General features: G+C 32.8%; 1 protein-coding gene across 2 annotated transcripts in view; it reads right to left on the reverse strand.

Moving 5' to 3' along the window:
- Positions 1-6743: 6743 nt before the first annotated feature.
- LOC118205247 (uncharacterized) overlaps positions 6744-22141 on the reverse strand; it is a 31833-nt gene continuing 16435 nt past the window's right edge. For both annotated transcript variants that reach the window (XM_085821972.1, XM_085821973.1), the window contains 4 exons: positions 20822-20910; positions 13609-13830; positions 13098-13167; positions 6744-7092 (listed from right to left, as the gene is read on the reverse strand). In XM_085821972.1, the coding sequence (XP_085678098.1) occupies positions 6928-7092; positions 13098-13167; positions 13609-13830; positions 20822-20910 (546 nt within the window). In that variant the 3' untranslated portion in view covers positions 6744-6927. The remainder of the gene's footprint in view (positions 7093-13097; positions 13168-13608; positions 13831-20821; positions 20911-22141) is intronic.

The raw sequence follows: 22141 nt of genomic DNA on the forward strand, positions 1-22141 counted from the left end.
CTATTCGTGTTTCTCATTAGATAAATAAGTGTACCATTAAGTAGCACTTTAAAGAACATGCAAATCACATTTGCTTTAAATATGCTATGTAAATTCTGTGTGTTTTGTTTACCTTCTAGACTGGGCATTGTGAGGAAGATTTGAGCCAACAATATCTTTAAGGAAACAAAGAATTAGTATTAGCAGCTTACCGAGTTTGAATGAGACCATGTTGTAAGACTAAAAGGAGGTGAATTTTCTTTTTGTGATACTGCAGAAAGACTTGGCAAGAATGTATAAACCGTGCATGTGTATTGGCAGCAGTGGGTCATTGGAAGGTACTGTCTGAAGAAGGCTGCAGTCTGGCTACACACATGCTACCATTCAAATGAAAAACCACTGTTATTCACTGTATAGCTGTAGCACATTGCACTGCATCTGCAGCAGACATTCAAGCTTTTGTTGGTACCACATTGGCAGATCAAACTGTAAGTAATCAATTACTTGAGAGACAGCTCCAAGCCTGTAACAGTTATACCACTAACTCCAAATCACCACCATTTGTGACTTTGATGGTGTAAAGCTAGAGCTCAGAGAAGGACAAAATGAATACCTGTTGTATTCTCAGATGTCTGTTATGGTGCTAGTGATGAGGCAAGGTGAGCACTTAGACACAAGCTGTGTACAGTGTAAATACATACAATCTACACCAGACCATACCAGGAGCGATTTTCTGTGACAGCACTTTCCCATACACCTTGACAGCAAATTTGTACCTCAAATTGGTGACTGCACCAGTTGGGCTGCCATTCTTCAGCAACATTCCAAGGGGCATTTTATAACCAGAATAACACTTGTCTCCATATTGGTGCTATCACCCAAAAATGCTGTTCAGAGTGTCAGCATGTTGCTATGGCCTGCAAGATCCTCCAATATTTTTTCCATCGAGCACACATGGGACATGATTGGTTGACAAATTCCAATGTCATCTGCAAACAGCATGAACTGTTGCTGATTGCACTGACCAAGTGCAACAGGTATGGAACTTCATCCCACAAAATAACAAATAGCACGTGTGCAACACAATGCATGTGCATTTGCATTAAACATCATGGTAACTATAATGGTTATTAACATGCCACCATTTCACATATAAAATGGCAGTTCTTTTCTTTGACCTTGAAACAATTCAAATATATATGTTACGTAGACAAACAGTTTGTCTACATTTCATTCCTCTAAACTGATTTCTTTGTATTGGGATTTCATTTTCCATCAGTGTATACAAGCAGCCTTCTGTAAAAATTTATCAAAATATATTAAGTAAAAAAATTATGTATCCACCAGCAAAAGTACATTTTAGATAAATTTTATTCTTTTAAATGAAAGAAAAAAAAATGCATATACATCCAAATGCACTGTGTATAAGTCTCAACAGTACAGTTTTAACTAACTTGGCCCACACTGAGACTTCTCTGAAGTAATGGAGTCAATTCAGTGTATCAGCTTGCTCTGCTATATGTTTTTTTTTTTTTTTTTTTCCCAACACTGTGGAACTTTGTTGGCCAGATGTCTCCATTAGCTCAGCTAAACCCTAGCATGAATGGTCCTTAATAGTATATGTGAAGTTCAGGTCAATTGAAAAAAAAAAAAAAAAAAAAAAAAAAAATCTCTTCCCCCCCCCCAAACATTGTGGAACTCTGTTGGCCAGGTATCTCCATTAGCTCAGCTAAACCCTAGCGTGAACAGTCCTTAATGGTGGATTTAATAACACCACTATTTTTATGAATCTATTCCTATTTTATAAGAATGTAAAAAATACTGCATTCATTACATAGCATGTAAACAAACCAACTCTGAGGAGCATTTCATGTGAAATTCAAATTCTTAAATGCTGTGGATAAATAAATTCTTTACACATCTTAACCACATAAAATCAACAGAATGTACAGTCAGAAGTAATGATTTATCTAAAATGAAAAATTTGGAAAATCGTTATCTGTAAATACAATAAAAAAAGAGTTATGCAGAAAATATTAAATCGCTGAATATGAAATAAATTGGCTTCTTATATAGAGTATTTTTTGTTGAAAAAATATTTATATCGGGAAAACATTCCTGTTACATCATCTGCCATGCTGAATTTTCTAAAAATCAAAATTTTATTTGCATACATCCAAAAATGAGCTTGAAATTTGCAGATTATCAGAATTCTAATGTACAATGGCCGGAATTTCATAAGATTGCAACGATTTTCTTCCTCTCTTCTGTTAACACAAAGATCTAAAGCTTTCAAATTATATCAACCTTAATTTTTCACAAAGAAATCTTTCACACACACATACCAAAAAAAAAAAAAAACTACAAAAGCATTTTGCTATCTATAAGTCATCATCATCATCATAATGGTACAGCCTGATCCTTCTAGCTGGCCATGTGATCAAAAAGTGGGACTGGCCAGAAAAAAACATAAAGTCCAAAATCCGAGTCTTGGTGCTGAATTCCGAAACCCAACTCTTGGTATAATTATGACCAGCTACCCTTTATTAGATTTGCCTTCTTCAGGGAAGGCAAGGAAATAAGCTCTGGGGATTTCAGGTAACTAGTCTGCTAAAGCAGTTATGAATAAGTTAAATAAAAATTTCTTATTTTGGCAATACGAAAAACAAAACACTTTTCTCAACAAAGATAAATAACTCAATTTTTACTTGCTTAAATCCTTTACATCTCAGCTGAAATACATATTTAAAAAAATTTAATTTTGTGTTGCTTTTCAATAGGTAAATGTATAATACAAATACATGATGCAACCAAATCAGGATTTACTCTACAAAAATATGTAAATTAGCCATTTGATGAAAGAAATGCGTTTCTGAAGATTTTGGATAAATGTAACTGCTATTAAAAATCTTTTGAAAGATGATTCTGGTTATTTTTAATAAAATCCGTTATGTCTCAAAGACATCTGAATAATTCTCACTGTAGGATGGCTTAAAATATGACAGTTGATTATAATGATGTTATTGTTTCCTTGGTGTTGACCACTTGTAATTTTTGTGCCTTTCGAAACAATTTCCATAATCCGGAGATTTGTTTGCGTCATCTGTGTATTCTGATGGCTCTATTAGCTGAACACAACTGAGGAACAGCCACATCAAATTTAAAAGCAATGTTTATTACATTAGAAAGTGATTAAATTGTATTAATATGAAGGAAATACTACATATGAAATCACACGTGTTAATTCTTCAATCATCAAAACCAGAAGAGCATAGTTGTTTAGACTTACCAGCACACAAACTGAAAAGTAGCTGAATGGTTCAGTGCACTCTTTACAGATGAGGATTTGAGGTGAAATCTAATGCTAAGCCTGCAAAGACTTAGAAAGATAAAATAACACTAATGGTCCAGCAAAATATCATGAATACCATGCCTTCAATGCTGGTGTGGGCTGGATTTCCCTAGAAGTATAATACAATTCTGAACATCTTTTAGAGAGCTGTAATTGCTCAAAATTATTGGCACAATGAGCGAGTATACTACAGTAGTTAGTATTCCATTTATTCTTATGAGGAATAATAAGAATAAATGTATGTAAGAGCTTTATGCAAATAATTCACATAAAGCAAATCTGGTGAATAAATACCTCTAGAGCTAATGATTACTTGTATAGAGCAGCCTCCATATTCTCTTGACCTCTGCCCTTTTGTATTCCAAGTGGCTGCTTGTGTACACCCTTCACATACTTTCAAGAAGCTGGAAATTGCTTGCTTAGTGTAATGGCAATTCTTTTCCTCTTATTTAGTCAACCACTTAACTGAAGGAATAAGGCGAGTTGCATTTATGCGTAATTTACGCTTTCTTTTAATTATACTGTACATACATGAACAATTGCAATTGTATTTAATTTCCTCTAGTTTTTAAACATGAATATATAATTAAATTCCCTCCTTTGTGCAAAATTTTGAGTCAATTGAGCTTAACTTTTTCAGTTATGTTGAATTTACTGTCACATGCTTTATGTTTACTCTTACTCTGTTCAGTTACATGTGGGCAAATTTATTGGAAAGACGATTGGAAGATATACATATTATTCAGATACTCTCAAGAAGTTCATAAGTTTTAAGCATAAAAATTGTTTTATTTCATACACTGGTAACATTTATGTTAGAAGATACCAAACAGTTAAAAGTTTCAATACTTTTGGAAAATCTTAATCTTCATTCATTTCTTATATATATATACACACTCACATATGCTATTGATGAGCTTCTGTCTCAGGTATATTTGTGAGGAAAAGTTTCCCCCCCCCCACTAGTTAGATGTGCCCATGTATTTAAACATGTTCATTACTTTTTTAAAAACTTTTCTTTCAATATATCATTATTTATGAATTACTCTTGCCCCTGAAAAATCCAGCTGCTTAAAATAGAGGTCTCCAAATTTTTGGTCTCTGATACACTGTTAAAAAAAAAAAAAAAAAAAAAAAAAATTTAAAAAGTAATTGAATAAAGTATATTTTAAGATTATATATTTTCAGTCTCATCACAATCTTCGATAAAAAGATAAGTGTCCAAAGTTTTGAACATTCCATTCATAAGTTATGTTCTTTAGCTACATTATTCTTTATTTTACTAGATATCTATTTCATGTAAAAAATAATATAATTGAACATTTTCCCGTGATAAAAATTAGTGACAAAAGATTTAAATTCCAGGACTGTATTTAATGTGTATATTTATTTAGTTAGTTTTAATTTGGGGACATATATAAAGAAGGGGATGGAGATAGAAGACAATGATGAAGCAGTGTAAAAAAATAATATCAAACAAAGCCAACTTGAATAGTGACAGATAAAAAAAACACCTAACGTTATTTACTAGTTTTTTACCATTATAATGATACATTTTTGTGTAGAAGATGCATTGATCCCTTTTCATGACTTTGTCTTTCACATTATGTTTTTCCCTCAAAACCAACCAAAAGTGAGCATAGTAAGTATCCAAACACATTACACATTTTGTACTTATTGTTATGAATTTTGTATTTTGGTAGCTGTTGTTAATAGAACTATAATTAAAATGTTTTATTTCCCCATGCAATACAGCATGAGACGAGTTGTAAGAGAAAGCTATGCCGGAAAAGTAAAAATACAGACGCATGTGCATTTTAAACATTGAATAAAAGTTTATCTCGGTAATTTATATTTAATTTGAATAAATGTAATTGACTACTATGTTAGATGTAACCAAAAATATACTCTTGTTGTTTCCCAGAAATCTCGAGAAGCAAAAATTACTAGAAATTCCTCGCGACCAATTTAAAGCTATAAAAAAAAGCCAGACAGAGAACATTTCAGCTCAGTTGTTTAGTTAGCTGCTGTTGTTATTTTTGTGAGTTCAGATGGGATTAGCTTTCTGTTTGCATTGTGTTGTATTATAATGTTTTCAGTAGTTTAAAGAATAACTACTGATTATACTGCTGGATATTTTGAACACTTGTACGAATACTGAGAAAAATTCAAGCATTATGTTATATTTCTTTTGATAAGAATAAATTTTATTAACCTTTTATCGGACTTGTGTATTCAATTTATTACGAACCTGTACGTATATATATATATGCAAGATAAAAAATATATATAAACACAAATTATAATTTCAATTAGCAATAGCCCTTAAATGCTTCATTTTATTTCCCCTGCATCATTTTGAGACTAATCCATGTCATATGACTCTTACACTGGTGATATAAATTGAACTAAAACTCAAACAGCCAATAATAATTTTGCAGCAAAATTAATTATTCAATCAAATGCATTGAGAACTGAAATTAATTCATTCTGAACACAAATTACTAGTTTTTTGTACTTCAGCCTAAATAAACTGCTGCACTGCTCTCTTCTTACTGCAAAGCTATCAAAATTATAAATGTTTTGGAAATAGGTAGAAGTAGTATGCCAATTTATTTGTGGCTGCAAAATTTCCCAAAATAAAAATGAATATTCTGCCTTGGGTGCCAAGTTGCTCTATCATTACAGATCAACTTTCTACAGCATCAATATTTCTACAATTTCATTACAGCTACGTTTGCTTCATTACATATCTGTAATATCTAGTCTCACATTTCTTAACATATGCCTTTTAACAGCCTTTTGTTAGCCTCTTCTTCCATATTTTTTTTATATCACCCCCACCTTTTTTTTCCTTTATATCATTAATTTATCTACTAATAATGAGATAAATCATCTGGTTCTCATAAAATTATAGAAGCTATCAAAGTCCTTTAAGACACATATATCACTCTTTCTACAGTCCAGCACAATGTTATAGTGTACATTGTCCAGTACAATGTTAAAAATCTTCTGAGTAAAATGAATATATAGAATGTTTAATTCTCCATATGTTTTAATTTACTTTTCTATACATAAAAAAAAACTTCAGTCTTACATATGTTTTATTTGTGTAAAAAAATATGGGATTCCACTTTTATCGAATAGAAAAAGACTATCTGTATTATATGAGTTAAAGTCAAAATATGTTAAATGCCAAATAACAATTATTGTAGGCACTAAGGCAACAAGAATTCGTGCAATATTCATAAACTTGTAGGACTAGTTTTGAAGGTTCCATATTCAAGCCTTTGAAACTAGTCCTCAAAGTTTATGAACATTGCACTGATTCTTGCTGATTAAGCTCTTCCAGTAACCTTCTGTATTATCACTGAGATCTCAAAAGTAAATTATAAAAAGAATAGTTCCAATATATTGCATATTAAGATATTTATTTTTATCCTTTGCTTTTACAGCATAAGTGCTTCTATAATCTTTAATTAAAATTTATGAGATATATAACAGAATGTGATCTCTAATGATATTTACAGTATTCTACAAGTAAAGCTTGAGAACCTAGATTAATTTAACAACTGAAACTAAAAAATTACATGTTGTCATGTAAGTTTTTTGGAAGACATAATTTCTTGGTTATAAGAACAAGGAATTAATGCATTCAAATTTCCAGTGGCTGGTCCTCTTGGTGTTAGTCCAAGAAGCCCTAATAACCTTGACTTTAGATCCACTTGTTTCAAAACAGATAACTCATCATCAGGAATCATCTGCAAAAAAAATTCCAAATCACACAGTTTAAATATTTTACTGAAATACTTAAAATGCATGTAATAATATAACCAGAAAAATCACAAAGCATATTTTTTATAAATATTGCTGTAATATAGTATTATTCTACATGCAATGTAATTTGGTATGTTTTGCTTTCTGAAGGCTGAAGAAAAGTATAATACATGCAAAACTATATACTTCAAGATTTAATTCACAAAGGATATTTAATGGAAACTGTCTCCGATATTAAACACATGGAAAAACTATGAAAAATACTCTTGCATAGCTAGTTGTTCTCCTAAAATATAAATCCAAAATGAAATTACTAAAGAATAGTGGTCTTATTTACATGGCCACTCATGAATTAACAATGTAAAAGGCGGTGAAAAATAAATGTAAAACATGGTATATAAGAATCATTGTTTTTAATCATCTTTTTAAAAAATTTAAATTGACTTTTTATTTTTAAATAAATGTTTTCTTAAAACTTTATAGTTCAAGTCAATATATTACAGCATTTAGTTACATTAATCTGTAATTAAAGCTTGTAATGCAATACGTCTAACAGAACATTAAATACATAATGTAGCTTTTGATTCTGAAACTCGATGATTTAAAGCAGTAAAGAAATAAACAGGAAAAAAATCAACTGAACATTCATTTTATATATACAGAGGTTGAACAAAAATATGGAAACACTTTTAAAAAAAACATGTTTCTTTGCTTAATATGGTGTACGAAACCCGTTGGCATTCAAAACAGCTTGCAGTCTTCTCGGAATGGATAAATACAGTTCCTGTATGTTTGCCAAGGGAATATTATAGCATTCTTCCTGCAAAACGGTGGCAAGTTCAGATAACGATGTTGGCGGTGGATAACGAGAACGCACTTTCCGTTCCAATGTAGACCCCAAAGGTTCGATAATATTCAGGTCTGGTGACTGTGGTGGCCAGGGGAGATAGGACAACTCATCCTCGTGCTCAGAAAACCAGTCCTCGACAATGTGAGCTGTGTGAACAGGGGCTTTGTCGTCTTGGAAGGCACCATCACCATCGGGGAACAAAGTTTGTACCATGGGATGAACTTGATCGGCCAAAATGTTCACATAAGTCTTGGCAGTCATGCGCCCTGACACAGTTATCATGGGGCTAGCAGAGAACCACGATATGGCTGCCCAAACCATAACAGAACCCCTGCCATGTTTCACTCTTGGCAACAAGCAGTCTGTATTATAGGCTTGAGATGGCGTTCTCCAGACGTAAACTCGGCCAGAAGTGGGAAACAATGTGAAAGAAGACTCGTCAGACCATATTACTCGCTTCCACTGCTCTATAGTCCAGGCTTTATGACTTAAACACCACCTTTTCCTGTTACAGGCATTAGCATCACTGATGAGTGGCTTCTCAATTGCAGCACGGCCAGCAATTCCCTGTTTATGAAGCTCCCTTCTAATTGTTTTGGTACTCACAGGGTTCGGTAACACAACATTCATTTCAGCAGTAACTTTTGCAGCTATGGTCTTCTTATTTTTCGTCACAATTGCCCTTAATGATCGTTTGTCACGATCAATCAGGACACACTTTCGTCCACACTGTGATTTAGCAGATGATGTTTTTCCGCTTTTCAAATATGCAGAATAAATCTTCGATACAGTACCTCTTGAAACACTAAACACCTCGGCTACCTTCCTTACGGAAGCACCTACCATACGTGCTCCAACAATTTGCCCATGTTCGAAGTCTGTTAACTCTGACATAATGCAATGACAACCTCACATAACAGTACTCCGACAACAACTGAACTGTTTAGCACATTTACGAAGTTGTATAGGTGGCGTCAGTAGTCAAAAACGCCAGCGCCACCTACATATTTCATTAAAATCAATCTTTCTTTTCAAACATGCATTTCACAAGGTGTTTCCATATTTTTGTCCATCCACTGTAGATATATATTGGTATGGCAAAGAAATGTTATTTTCATTCTTAATTCATGTATTAAATGCTAATGATGAGCATTACCAATTACCAATTTGATAAAAAAAATGTAAGCTTTGGAATTTTTTTAAGTCTTGATTTACTTCTCAATTTGTGCCATACCAAATTTAGAAAATTTTCAATCAATAACAACAGATGTTATCTCAGCTATGAATAATGTTTCAACACTTACTTCTTTTGCTCTTGTACACTCTTTTAGCATAGCTATGAATAACTAATACTGCAGTTCAGACACTTCTTATAAAGTTCTTCAACAGTGAAAGGAAGGTGATACTGATATTATTAACTTCATTAGCATTCTAAAGAAATTAATATCTGGCTATATTTCTTGTAAAAACATTATAGTCTTTTCGTTTTTCCCTTCCCACTAAATAAATAATATGAAGTATTTTATTCCTGAATGTTTAATATTTTAATTATAATTGGGACTCCAGACTTTAATGATCTCATCAATGCTCAAATACAAATAATAAAATTATAATTATAGTATATTGCACTGTTCTCTCAATCTTATTACAAGAATATTAACTTAATTTCAGCAAAAAATTTGCAAATAGTTCTTCATTTTCCTCATCTGACATCCAACTATTTTCTGTGACTGCCATTGCACAAAATAACATTTTGGATGAACAGAGACTTCAAATCGCACTGCTCATAACAAAGCCATCGCAAATTTATCTTACAAATTAGGAACAATCAGCAACTCTGAAAACAAAAGCTTCAGGTTGCCTGATTAGTTGTTTAGCCAACATTTTAAAACTGATGTTATAAGCAAAAATACTATGTGTGCTTGAAAAAATTTCTTGGATTTGGACCTTGATCTTAAGCTATACTTCAACTTACTGTGATAGAAATGAACTTCAAGAAAGTGAGGTCGAATTTCAGAAAGGTTTTGCTTCAATTTACTGTTATCAATGAATCCAGTAATTATTGAAGGATATGGTAAAAAGATATGAATAAATCACTTAAAAATAGGAAATATATTCTGAAAAAATTTGCAGTTATTAGAACAATCAAAATTTTGGAAGGGTTACATATTTATGTAGAAATTTCAGCTGCCCCTGCTCCAGTGCCTACTAGGAATATTTACAAATCATCTACAACATTCATTGGGAGAAGAAAAGATCACTGAAATTAAAAAATAAATAAATAAATAATAATAAATAAAAAAATAACTAAAAAAAACTGATGAAGGTGATTGACTTTTGAGGCAATTTTTTTTTCTTGGACTATCAGTTCTAGTAAGATTTATAGACCTACAATTACCATATATGTATCTGCTAACTTTCATGATTTTTGCAGTTTTTATGAAAGTTTAGAGTTTTAAAATTTTATATCCAACTCCCCCTCACAAATTTTGTAATTTTTTTGCTAAGAATTATGCTAATTTGGTAATTTATCATCAGATTTGTATTTAAAGTGAATATTTTTAGCAGCAATTAAGTTTACCATTTAAATTCAGTCTCTTTACTGCACAAAAAAACATTTTCCTTTCCTGAGATTTTTCATTGCCAGGTTTCAACATTTTTATGATTTTAAAAACAATTTATGTACAAAAATTTCGATTTGGTAGTTTGAAAACTTGATGACAATTCTTTAACAAACATAGTAAAAGGATAAAAACTTATTAAAATTACATTTTGATTTGCATCTCTCACGTTTTAAAAAATGTCTTTACCTTTCATATTAGCAATTTTCAAATACTTCGCGAAAATGAACATATTGGTGATTTCGCGAGCTGAAAATTTCGTGAATTTTATACAAACAGAACCGAAAGTTGAAAAATTCTAAAATTACATCTTTTGCATAAAGCATTTTAAGAAACTTCCTTTTATCCGAAACGTTCATTCCCCCTCCCCCATCGCTCTCAAAACAACCCCATGATACAACCCACGGTACGGTGATTGACAAAAATGTTGTTCCCCCTGAGATGTTTGTTAACTTTGATCAGACAAATGCAAAGTTTGTGCCTACATCTAATTACACATTGGAAGAACATGGTTCAAAACAAGTGTCTGTAATCAGCATGAAAGATAAAAGAGAGATGACTGTTTTGTTAGCATGTTCCCTTGCTGGAAACCTACTTCCACCACAATTGCTGTTCGCTGGAAAAACAACAAATTGTCATCCAAAGTTTACATTTTCCGCGGATTGGGACGTGTGGCACATCGATTTGATACATCAAAAATATTCTTGTATCTTATTACGACAAGCAGAGAGAGCTTCTTGGGATAGTTCTGCCTCACATTGCATTGCCAGTGAAGAGGTTTTGGGCCAAGCATGAGGTCGAGGAGCTACATCATCTGCCATACTCCCCTGACTTCACCCCCCAGAATTTTTTTATTTCCCAAACTCAAAACTGTAATTAAAGGAACACACTTTATGGATGTTGAAGACATCAAGAAGAACGTGACGTCAACATTGAAGAGCCTTCCAAAAAGAGGACTTTAAAAGTTGTTTCCACAACTTATACAGTCAAGCACAATAGTGTATTACGGCAGATGGGGATTACTTCGAAACATATTAAAAGGTTATGTTTTTCACATCATATGATCTGGTGTTATTAGAGCAATTCTGGAAATTAATAGCCACACAATGTAGAATAAACATGCTTTACAATAAGATTGTGATGACCTTCTCAAATTAAAAAATTATTCTAATCTTGTCACATGGGCATGTATAGAAAGAAATTTCTCCATAAATAAAGATTTTAAAAACTGACAATTTAAAAGATTCATCTCATATTTTTAACATGTATCATTTCATAAAGTTTTCTGGAGTTCAAAGATGAAGAGAAATGACTGAGGGGAAAAAAAAAAAAAAGAGTTTTACAAAAAGAAAATAAAATTTTTCTTCCGAGGGATGTTGCTGAAGTCATGAACAAATTAGCAGATACTTTAGCAGGTATTTAACCCGTTGAGAGCTATGCATATTTCTTACGCAATCCCAGTCAGGCCATGCATGCCGCTTAAAAGTGCTGGTATTGTAGGGCCAGTGATTTTTATCGCAGTAGAAGATAGTTTACGTTTGGAACGTGATTCCTATAGGCATTCATTCAATACGTTACATGCCAAGTCTGTTTTGTTTTCTTTACCGTTTGCCCAACTAGATAAGATTGTATCGAAATGGATTCGTGGCCAGTGTTCCCTTTACAACATACCAGTTCTTGGTTCCAGTTTCATTGCAGTTCTTGGCCCCTTACAGACAAAAATTTTCTTTAGCCTTGAGGGTCAAAATGTTAGTCCGAGACTGTGAAAGCGATAGCAGCAGTGAAATTATTCTTGCTAGTGTCAGCCACAGATGGCTCACGTGGCACTCGAGGTGTTAAAGACTAGCAAGAATATTGATTTACTTTTTAAAGCAAATGAACTTAAAGTAGTTAAAGAAAAGGAAATAAGCATCCATAAGTTAAAACATCCTTAAAATTTTCAGATTAAAAAGATGAAAATATTTTGTAATGTTTTCGATGTTCTTTATATGTTAATGTATAATTGTTCCAATAGCTTAAAGCCAATACAATAAATTACATACGTAAATTAGCTGTTAGTTTAAAGAGTAAAATACCCTTAGAATATAACTTTTAATAACACTTTTTAATGAATATTTTTAAAAAGTAAACCATTTTTTTAGAAGTGACCATTTAAATCTACTTTAAAATATGTACAGCTGTGATGTGTTTCAAGAATGTTTTTCATAATTTAACTACTTGAAAACTTTTAAAGAGTTGATTTCATTCTCAAACTTATGTTAAATATTAGATCATACTTAAAAATCATGCATCCTGAATACTTCTGCTTTATTCTTAAAAAAATATTACAGGAATGAAGGCATTTGCATAAACAACTGCTTTAATTTATTCAGTTTTGTTTAAGGATGTGTTCTTCCTTTTTTTTTTTCAGTGCCCTTAAATGTCCTTAAAAGTTCTTAATGTCCATTTTAAGACAGATGCGTGTAAGAACCACATGTCAAATAATAGGGTAAGAAATAAATAATGAAACAGGGATTACCTTATCACAAACATGTTTGAATATTAGACCATCTGGTCCTACACTAAATACCGAAAATCCATCCAACCATCTGTAAATGAAAAGAATACACAAATATATTTGCAAATTTAAAATACAATAGTATAACTTACAGCTGCATATACTTCCTAAAAAAAAAGTGCCATGAAATTAATACAAAGTAAATATTAGGCATTTGCAGTAATAATATTCCACAAACTGTATAAAAGTATTTTTATTCTAAAATTTTAGATTTCAGTATCACTAGTAAATAAATCCCAAAAATTTTAAATTTCTACTGGCTAAAGGATTCATTTATCTATATCGAATTTCTCACTGATTATTATCAGTCATTAATTATGCTTTTAATTTTTTCCTGTAAATGTATTTTACTTCAACATGAATCAAGTTTACATTTTAAAAATACAAGTAAAAAAAACATTATGATATAGGGGAAAAACAGAATCAAAATTAGAGACATAACAAATATTCAAATTTTTTAAAATATACTTACTCTGTCTCTTCTTCAGAATATTCTTTCCAACGAAGAGAATTCGTTTTCCACAACCTCATCAGGACTTTCGTACGAGTTACACCATTAACACGCCACCTAACCCTGACAGTTCCATCTTCTATGTGATGAGTTATTTTTAAAATTTCTACTTTTACTTTGGCATAATGTATGTATCCATACAACTTTATTAAGTACATATTTTGAACATAAGCTGGTAGACCCCTGAAAAATTACAAATATTTAAGTTTTTGATAGTTAAATGACATTCCTAAGATTGCTTCTATTCCAGAATACTGCAGTCTACTTTATACACTGGAGTGCAAAACTTAAGCAACAGGTGTTCTTTAGGCCATAACTCCACAAATAATCATCTGAGGACATGAAATTCAGAAATGAGAGACAGCATTTTGTATTTAAACGATAACAAAAGAATAGAAGCGCAAAAATGAATACAATGCATACAGTATGGAATCAAACAAAAAAAGGCTTTATTGAACTCATAGTATCGTTACAGATGATTGTCTGCACAAGAGGAAGAACAACAAGCAGATGGTCTTTAGTATGGGATATGCCCTCCTGTTACTGAAATGGTTGCTTTGCACTGTCGCTTCATACCCAGCATCATATTGTCCAACAAATCATGAGGTAAGAGTGTCCATTCCTCAATCAGCATCTGTTCAGTTGTTGGGTGTTCCCCGGAGGATGTAATCATGCCACAAGGAGTCTCCCTAAAGCATCCCACACATGTTCTATGGGATTTAAATCAGGGGAGTATGGTAGCCGATCCATTCTTCACTTTCCAGTAGCTTCTGAAAAACAGGAGTCCGATGTGGCCATGTATTGTCATCCATAAAAACGAAATCTGCTCCAATGGCACCTCAGAACTGATGCACATGGGAAAGGATTACCTCCTGACAATAGCGATCTCCGGTTACAGAACCTCTGTCGAAAACGTGGAGCTATGTCCGCCCGTGCAGCATAATGCTTCTCCAGATGAGAACTCCAGGACCACCGTAACGGTCTCTTTCCATGATGTTGCTGGGATGAAACCATGTCCCGACCTCTCTCCAAATCAACTGGAATTGAGAATCTCTTGTAGCACTAAAATGACTCTCAACCGTAAAGAGGACAAAACTCCATTGATGAGATGTTCAAGTTTGTGCTCCTTGCATCACTCTAAACGGTGGCGCCGATGGCCAACTTTCAAACGGATGCAGTGTTGAAAACGGCAGACCTTCTGCAAAAGGCTACCTTCAGCGTCTGGATATGGAGTCGTTTGGTCACAGTTAACCACGAAACTTGTCGCCCCGTTGCTGTACACACTTATTGAGCTACGACGCTTGCTGACTGGTTTCGGGCTCTTTTTGCCTTCTGGACGATATATCGGTCATCCACAGCAGTTGCTTTCCTGCGGCATCAACCACCAACCTTTCTAAAAACTGTAATTATTGTTTGTAAGGCTTTCCAAGTACGCAAAATGACACTTTTGTTGATTCCAAACTCTTGAGCTACACTAGTGACACTATGCTCCTCCTCCAGCTTTCCAATCATTCTTCCACGTGTGAAGTCATCCAGGTGATTTCTTCTAGCCATATTTCACGAAAGAACTCATTTGTACTTGCATCGAATGTCTTTAATTGCGTCTCCGTCCTTCCTTTTATTGTAGTCTCAAGTTGAGTGCGCCGACTGCACGTGTTTTGTGTATACTCACATTGCCTATGATGTTTTGTTACTGACATTTGCATACGCATGACCGTTCTACTGAATTGCGTATTCATTGTACTGATCGAAAGAACCCCTTCTCTGCAATTTTATGGCTATCTGATTAAAATTTACATTGTTGCTTAAGTTTTGCACAACAGTGTATGATGATTATTTAATTTTTGGGGTAATATACTTAAAATCTAAAAAAATTAATTATGCATTATATAAATTAAATGACAACAAATTAAAATCTTAGTAATTGTCTTTGTATCAGATGCTACCCTCTAATATCCGATTCTCAATGAAAAATGAAGATTTGTTGGCTGTGCAAATGAAGTTAAAATGATTCCTATTTTATTTAAATATTTCTACAGCATCTGTCACATGAATCTGCCTATAAAAGATACAAAAACTCTTTACAAATAAATATAAGACAGACAACTAAAAATTAGCAAATAATGCACACAAAAAAAAAAAAAAAAAAAAAAAAAAAAAAAAGCCTAGTAAATAAATCATTTGTATTTTAAAGCTGAATCTGAAAATGCATCCATGCTCTAATATTTTCAACATCCTAGGTGGTCAACACAGTTGGCATCCCACATAAATGAAATATATTAGTAATTCAAAGCGAAATATAAACATTAAATGAATTTCAAAAAAGTATAAACATTAAATAAATTTCAAAGTGATGTATGGTAATAAACTCTTATAATTTAGTAATTAAACTGAACAACAAAAAAATTATATATATATGTCGTTCGGTTTAATTACTAATTTATAGGAATTCATTACATGCATCAATGTTAAATTCATTTTATTGTTTCATGGGGATGTTAATTTTTTTTTAAATTTTAATATATATATATGCATGCATAGTACAAATAACAAGGCAAGCAAATTTGAGTGCTCAATAATAATTAAAAAAAAAACTTTAATAAATTAAATGAACTGAATTTAGATGAAAGTTATAAAAATATACTGCTGGCCATTAAAATTGCAACACCAGGAAGGAATGATCTGATAAATGTCAAAATCGCATGAATGAAAGAAGAGGTTGGGATATGTAAATGATTAGTATTTCAGAGCAAGTACACAATGCAGGAGGAAGAAATGACATCTGAAGCACTGCACAAAAGAAAAGTTGTGTAGTGGATTTCTCATTCCAAAAGCGCTTTGTAAGGTCAGAGTTTGCTCAGTATATCGTGTTATGCCTCAAATAAGATGAAGAAATGCTTATCAGCAAGTGTCGAAATTTGATATTGGCAGGATCTTTGCCCATCGAGAGTGTAGATTATCGCTCTGCGATATCACCTGCCACACTGGTCGACATCCAAGCATTGTCATATAAATATGGAATTAGTGGATTGCAGAGGGTTATGGTGAACGGCATGCAGGATATCAACGCCCAAGAGGACAGAAATATTGTGAGGTCAAAACCGTAAAGAGGACACAACTGCATTGATGAGATGTTCAAGTTTGTGCTTCTTGCATCACTCTAAACGGTGGCGCCGATGGCCAACTTTCAAACGGATGCAGTGTTGAAAACGGCAGACCTTCTGCAAAAGGCTACCTTCAGCGTCTGGATATGGAGTCGTTTGGTCACAGTTAACCACGAAACTTGTCGCCCCGTTGCTGTACACACTTGTTGAGCTACGACGCTTGCTAACTGGTTTCGGGCTCTTTTTGCCTTCTGGACGATATATCGGTCATCCACAGCAGTTGCTTTCCTGCGGCATCAACCACCAACCTTTCTAAAAACTGTAATTATTGTTTGTAAGGCTTTCCAAGTACGCAAAACAACACTTTTGTTGATTCCAAACTCTTGAGCTACACTAGTGACACTATGCTCCTCCTCCAGCTTTCCAATCATTCTTCCACGTGTGAAGTCATCCAGGTGATTTCTTCTAGCCATATTTCACGAAAGAACTCATTTGTACTTGCATCGAATGTCTTTAATTGCGTCTCCGTCCTTCCTTTTATTGTAGTCTCAAGTTGAGTGCGCCGACTGCACGTGTTTTGTGTATACTCACATTGCCTATGATGTTTTGTTACTGACATTTGCATACGCATGACCGTTCTACTGAATTGCGTATTCATTGTACTGATCGAAAGAACCCCTTCTCTGCAATTTTATGGCTATCTGATTAAAATTTACATTGTTGCTTAAGTTTTGCACAACAGTGTATGATGATTATTTAATTTTTGGGGTAATATACTTAAAATCTAAAAAAATTAATTATGCATTATATAAATTAAATGACAACAAATTAAAATCTTAGTAATTGTCTTTGTATCAGATGCTACCCTCTAATATCCGATTCTCAATGAAAAATGAAGATTTGTTGGCTGTGCAAATGAAGTTAAAATGATTCCTATTTTATTTAAATATTTCTACAGCATCTGTCACATGAATCTGCCTATAAAAGATACAAAAACTCTTTACAAATAAATATAAGACAGACAACTAAAAATTAGCAAATAATGCACAAAAAAAAAAAAAAAAGCCTAGTAAATAAATCATTTGTATTTTAAAGCTGAATCTGAAAATGCATCCATGCTCTAATATTTTCAACATCCTAGGTGGTCAACACAGTTGGCATCCCACATAAATGAAATATATTAGTAATTCAAAGCGAAATATAAACATTAAATGAATTTCAAAAAAGTATAAACATTAAATAAATTTCAAAGTGATGTATGGTAATAAACTCTTATAATTTAGTAATTAAACTGAACAACAAAAAAATTATATATATATGTCGTTCGGTTTAATTACTAATTTATAGGAATTCATTACATGCATCAATGTTAAATTCATTTTATTGTTTCATGGGGATGTTAATTTTTTTTTAAATTTTAATATATATATATATGCATGCATAGTACAAATAACAAGGCAAGCAGATTTGAGTGCTCAATAATAGTTAATTAAAAAAAACTTTAATAAATTAAATGAACTGAATTTAGATGAAAGTTATAAAAATATACTGCTGGCCATTAAAATTGCAACACCAGGAAGGAATGATCTGATAAATGTCAAAATCGCATGAACGAAAGAAGAGGTTGGGATATGTAAATGATTAGTATTTCAGAGCAAGTACACAATGCAGGAGGAAGAAATGACATCTGAAGCACTGCACAAAGAAAAGTTGTGTAGTGGATTTCTCATTCCAAAAGCGCTTTGTAAGATGAGAGTTTGCTCAGTATATCGTGTTATGCCTCAAATAAGATGAAGAAATGCTTATCAGCAAGTGTCGAAATTCGATATTGGCAGGATCTTTGCCCATCGAGAGTGTAGATTATCGCCCTGCGATATCACCTGCCACACTGGTCGACATCCAACCACTGTCATATAAATATGGAATTAGTGGATTGCAGAGGGTTATGGTGAACGGCATGCAGGATATCAACGCCCAAGAGGACAGACATATTGTGAGGTCAAAACCATACAATCACATAACGTAACCATTAGTCAGGAAATGAGCATGTTTGCAGGATACAGAGTATCTGCTCATACAGTGTGTTGACGTTCCCAGCAGCATGAACTATCAATACAGCGACCATTACTTCAAGTTCCCTTGACAATGCAGCATATAGAGAGACAGCGACTCTGGTGTGGCAAACGACAAAGCGGGATACAGGAGTGGCAATGTCGTTTTTTCAGTTCCAGTTCTGTGTTAAGTATTCTGATGGCTGTTTATGTATATGGAGGCCCCGAGGAGACTGCACATCCTCTGCTTGCATTTGATATCGGCATAGGGACCCTGCACCTGGCGTGATGGTTTGGGTAGCCATTGGGTACATTACATGCACATCTCTAGTTCGGATTGACAGTAATTTGAACACAGATAGGTACATTTCTGGCATCTTTCATCCAATGGTTGTGCCCTATATTAGAGGCCTGCCAAATGCCATCTTCCAGCAAGATAATACAAGACCATATATTCCACGTCGTGTTTGGACCTTTCTCAATACACAGGGTATTCGATTGTTTCTCTGGCCTGCACGATCTTCAGATCTGTCACCCATTAAAAACATCTGCCCATGGGGTGCTGAGAGACTGGTCCGCCATCCCTCTTCAGCTAATAATATGGTTGATGAAGTGTGGCAGACTCGAAGCAGCATGAAATGAGTTGCCCATTTCTGTCATCGAAACCCAGTTTGACTCCATGCATAACCAGGTAAGAGCCGTTTTAGCTGCCAGGGGTAGTAGCTGTTTCTATTGATTTCGCACCCCTGTAAACCCCGACACTGCTTACAAAGTTAATCATTTTATCTTCATTCCATACTGTTTACATACAATAAATCTCCTTTTTATATTTGCTTTCCTTCATGGTGTAGCAATTTTAATGGCCAGCAGTGTAGAAAGTAAATTTTGTATCACAAATTGCTTTCTACAATTAATTTTTATTATTTTCAGACACACATGAAATAAATAAATTTATACATGAAACACCATTTACATTTTATTTAAGTAATTTTATTCACATATATTGTACTATGACAAGGACTACAGAATTTCTTTAGTTAATAACTTGCATTACACATCATTTTGAAATAAGTCTAAAATGCAATGTGAACATTGATGTCAACACTGTTCTGATGTTCTTAATGTCTTTTATTATAGTCTTCACTGCTGTTTGCATTTTTTTTTCTTCTGCATTTCTGCAGCCTTGCAGGCAGGACTGACACCAGGCATAGATAAATTATACAGCTCCTTGGAGCACCAGTTAAGCTTTTTTTATGAATGATAACTAAATGAAAGTACACGTCCTTTTGATTAATTATGTTTAATTTACTGCAAATAAATTCCAACTGCACTGATTGCTTAGGAGGTCGAAAATACCAGAGCCAAGCCTGTTTGCAGACATTAAGTCTTTTATTTTCATACACTTTTATAAACATACTCAGGATCTGTTCTGTTCAAGGAATGAACATCATACTAACATTCAGCCATTTTTAAAATAGTCAATTAGAGTCTCTTCAAAAACTTGCTGAAGTATTCTGTGAATTGTGGTATCTTTTACCAAATTTATACTGAAATGTGATGCATCTATACTATTTTTCCTCGCTATAATTTTCTCACTTGAACAAAAATATACCAAATACAGCACTGTAAACAATTCATGCAGAAAGGGGGATTTCCTATGCATCTGGCAATGCAGTTTAACTTAGCATATAAAGCATCATCTAGCTGAGTAAATAGAAAAATATGAGTGAATGGACAGCTTTTTCACACTTTCAAAAAATTGTAGCACTTCATATGTATGAATTTATATCAAATTAATATGTTGGTAAAGATATTAAATGAGAAACGGTCTAAGCACAAAAATACATATATAATCTTCCATATTTCAATATTTATGCTTATTTTTATTTGAAAGCATGCTTTTATTCCAGTTTTTAAAACATTAAATAAAAGTATTATTATTTACATTTTCATTTAACAAATTACACTAATTATTTTTGCTAACAAAATTAATGCAACAATACAGTATTTTGAACTTACTTTGTTGTTACTCCTTTGATGTTATTTTGAAAAATGATATTCTTGTGATATATTGAATAATCATGAGGTTTTTCAAAAAAGTTCAGCAGCTGTAAAAGAATGAATCTGGCTGTGTATAAAAAACACAAAAATTAATTTCTAGAGAAAATGCATAACTACCACTGTTTAAAACTCATAACGGCATTTAACTCTCTAAGCACTACAGCAAAATTAGATTATGAGATCAGATGACTAAATTTAATCTAGTATTAGCTAGTTTTCTAGTATGTTTCTCTAGTGGTTTCATGCAGGAAATCAGTGTATACAGCTAATTAAGCTCTGACTTCTTTTTCTTTCAGTTTTTTCACTAATATATTTATTTTATAGAAATGCTTTAATAAACATAAAAAATTTAAATGACGAATAAAAATGTGTATCTTTCAATTTCAAACTTTTGACAAATTTTATCCAAATTTTAATTTTAGAATTTCAAATTTAATTTATCACTTTATGCAAATAAAAGTATTTAAAAAATTGTACTTTCACATTAACCACATGCGAATGATTAATTACCAGTACGAAGTGAAGAGATTAAAGGCATTTAATTGTTTTGCAAAACTTTTTTAAAACCACAGTTCAGTGTGTAATTGCATTAGAATACTCATGTTCTAGTTTCTCTGTTTGTATGCCAAAATAAAAAGTAATTTTTCCAAAGCAAAGTAAATTTTTACATAACGCTTGATCATTATGAATCTGTGGAACTTATTTCAAAATGAATAAGTCTGTCTGCTATTTCCAAAAATATAGCATACTACTGGAAAATTGATACTGCAGTCTTTCACATCCAGTAAAGTTATATTTCAACAAAGAACAAATTTATTGGTAGTTATATCTATTTTTTTAACATCCCAAACAATTTTTTTTCCCTGGATGTATTTTTGCCTCAGCTTGGTTAGAAGGGTTTTTTTGATCAATTTTAAGAAATGAAGCAATGTATTCCACACTGTGAATCCACCACTGGGCGAGTGATAAGAATGCTAAACATTGGTAATTCAACCTGTGTTCAGATATTTACATCTAACAAATCAGCTGGTCTAGCAATTTCCGGTAATGCACCAGTATGTAAATATATAGATAACAGGGGGGGGGAATCTTAACACTTTTTATAGTGTCTTAGAAAGGGGGAAAAGTAGGGGGTTTTCCGGATTATAGATCATCAATTTAAATCTGGTAAGATGGCATGCAGAAATTATACAATTAAAAAGATGAAACCATAATTTATGAAATAAAGAGCAATTACGATCTAAAGAGTATCAAAATTTACAAAAAAAAAAAAAAAAA

This window comes from Stegodyphus dumicola, chromosome 8, assembly GCF_044657685.1.
Source record: "Stegodyphus dumicola isolate Sdum_Otavi_A_Nest chromosome 8, ASM4465768v1".
NCBI lineage: Eukaryota > Metazoa > Arthropoda > Arachnida > Araneae > Eresidae > Stegodyphus > Stegodyphus dumicola.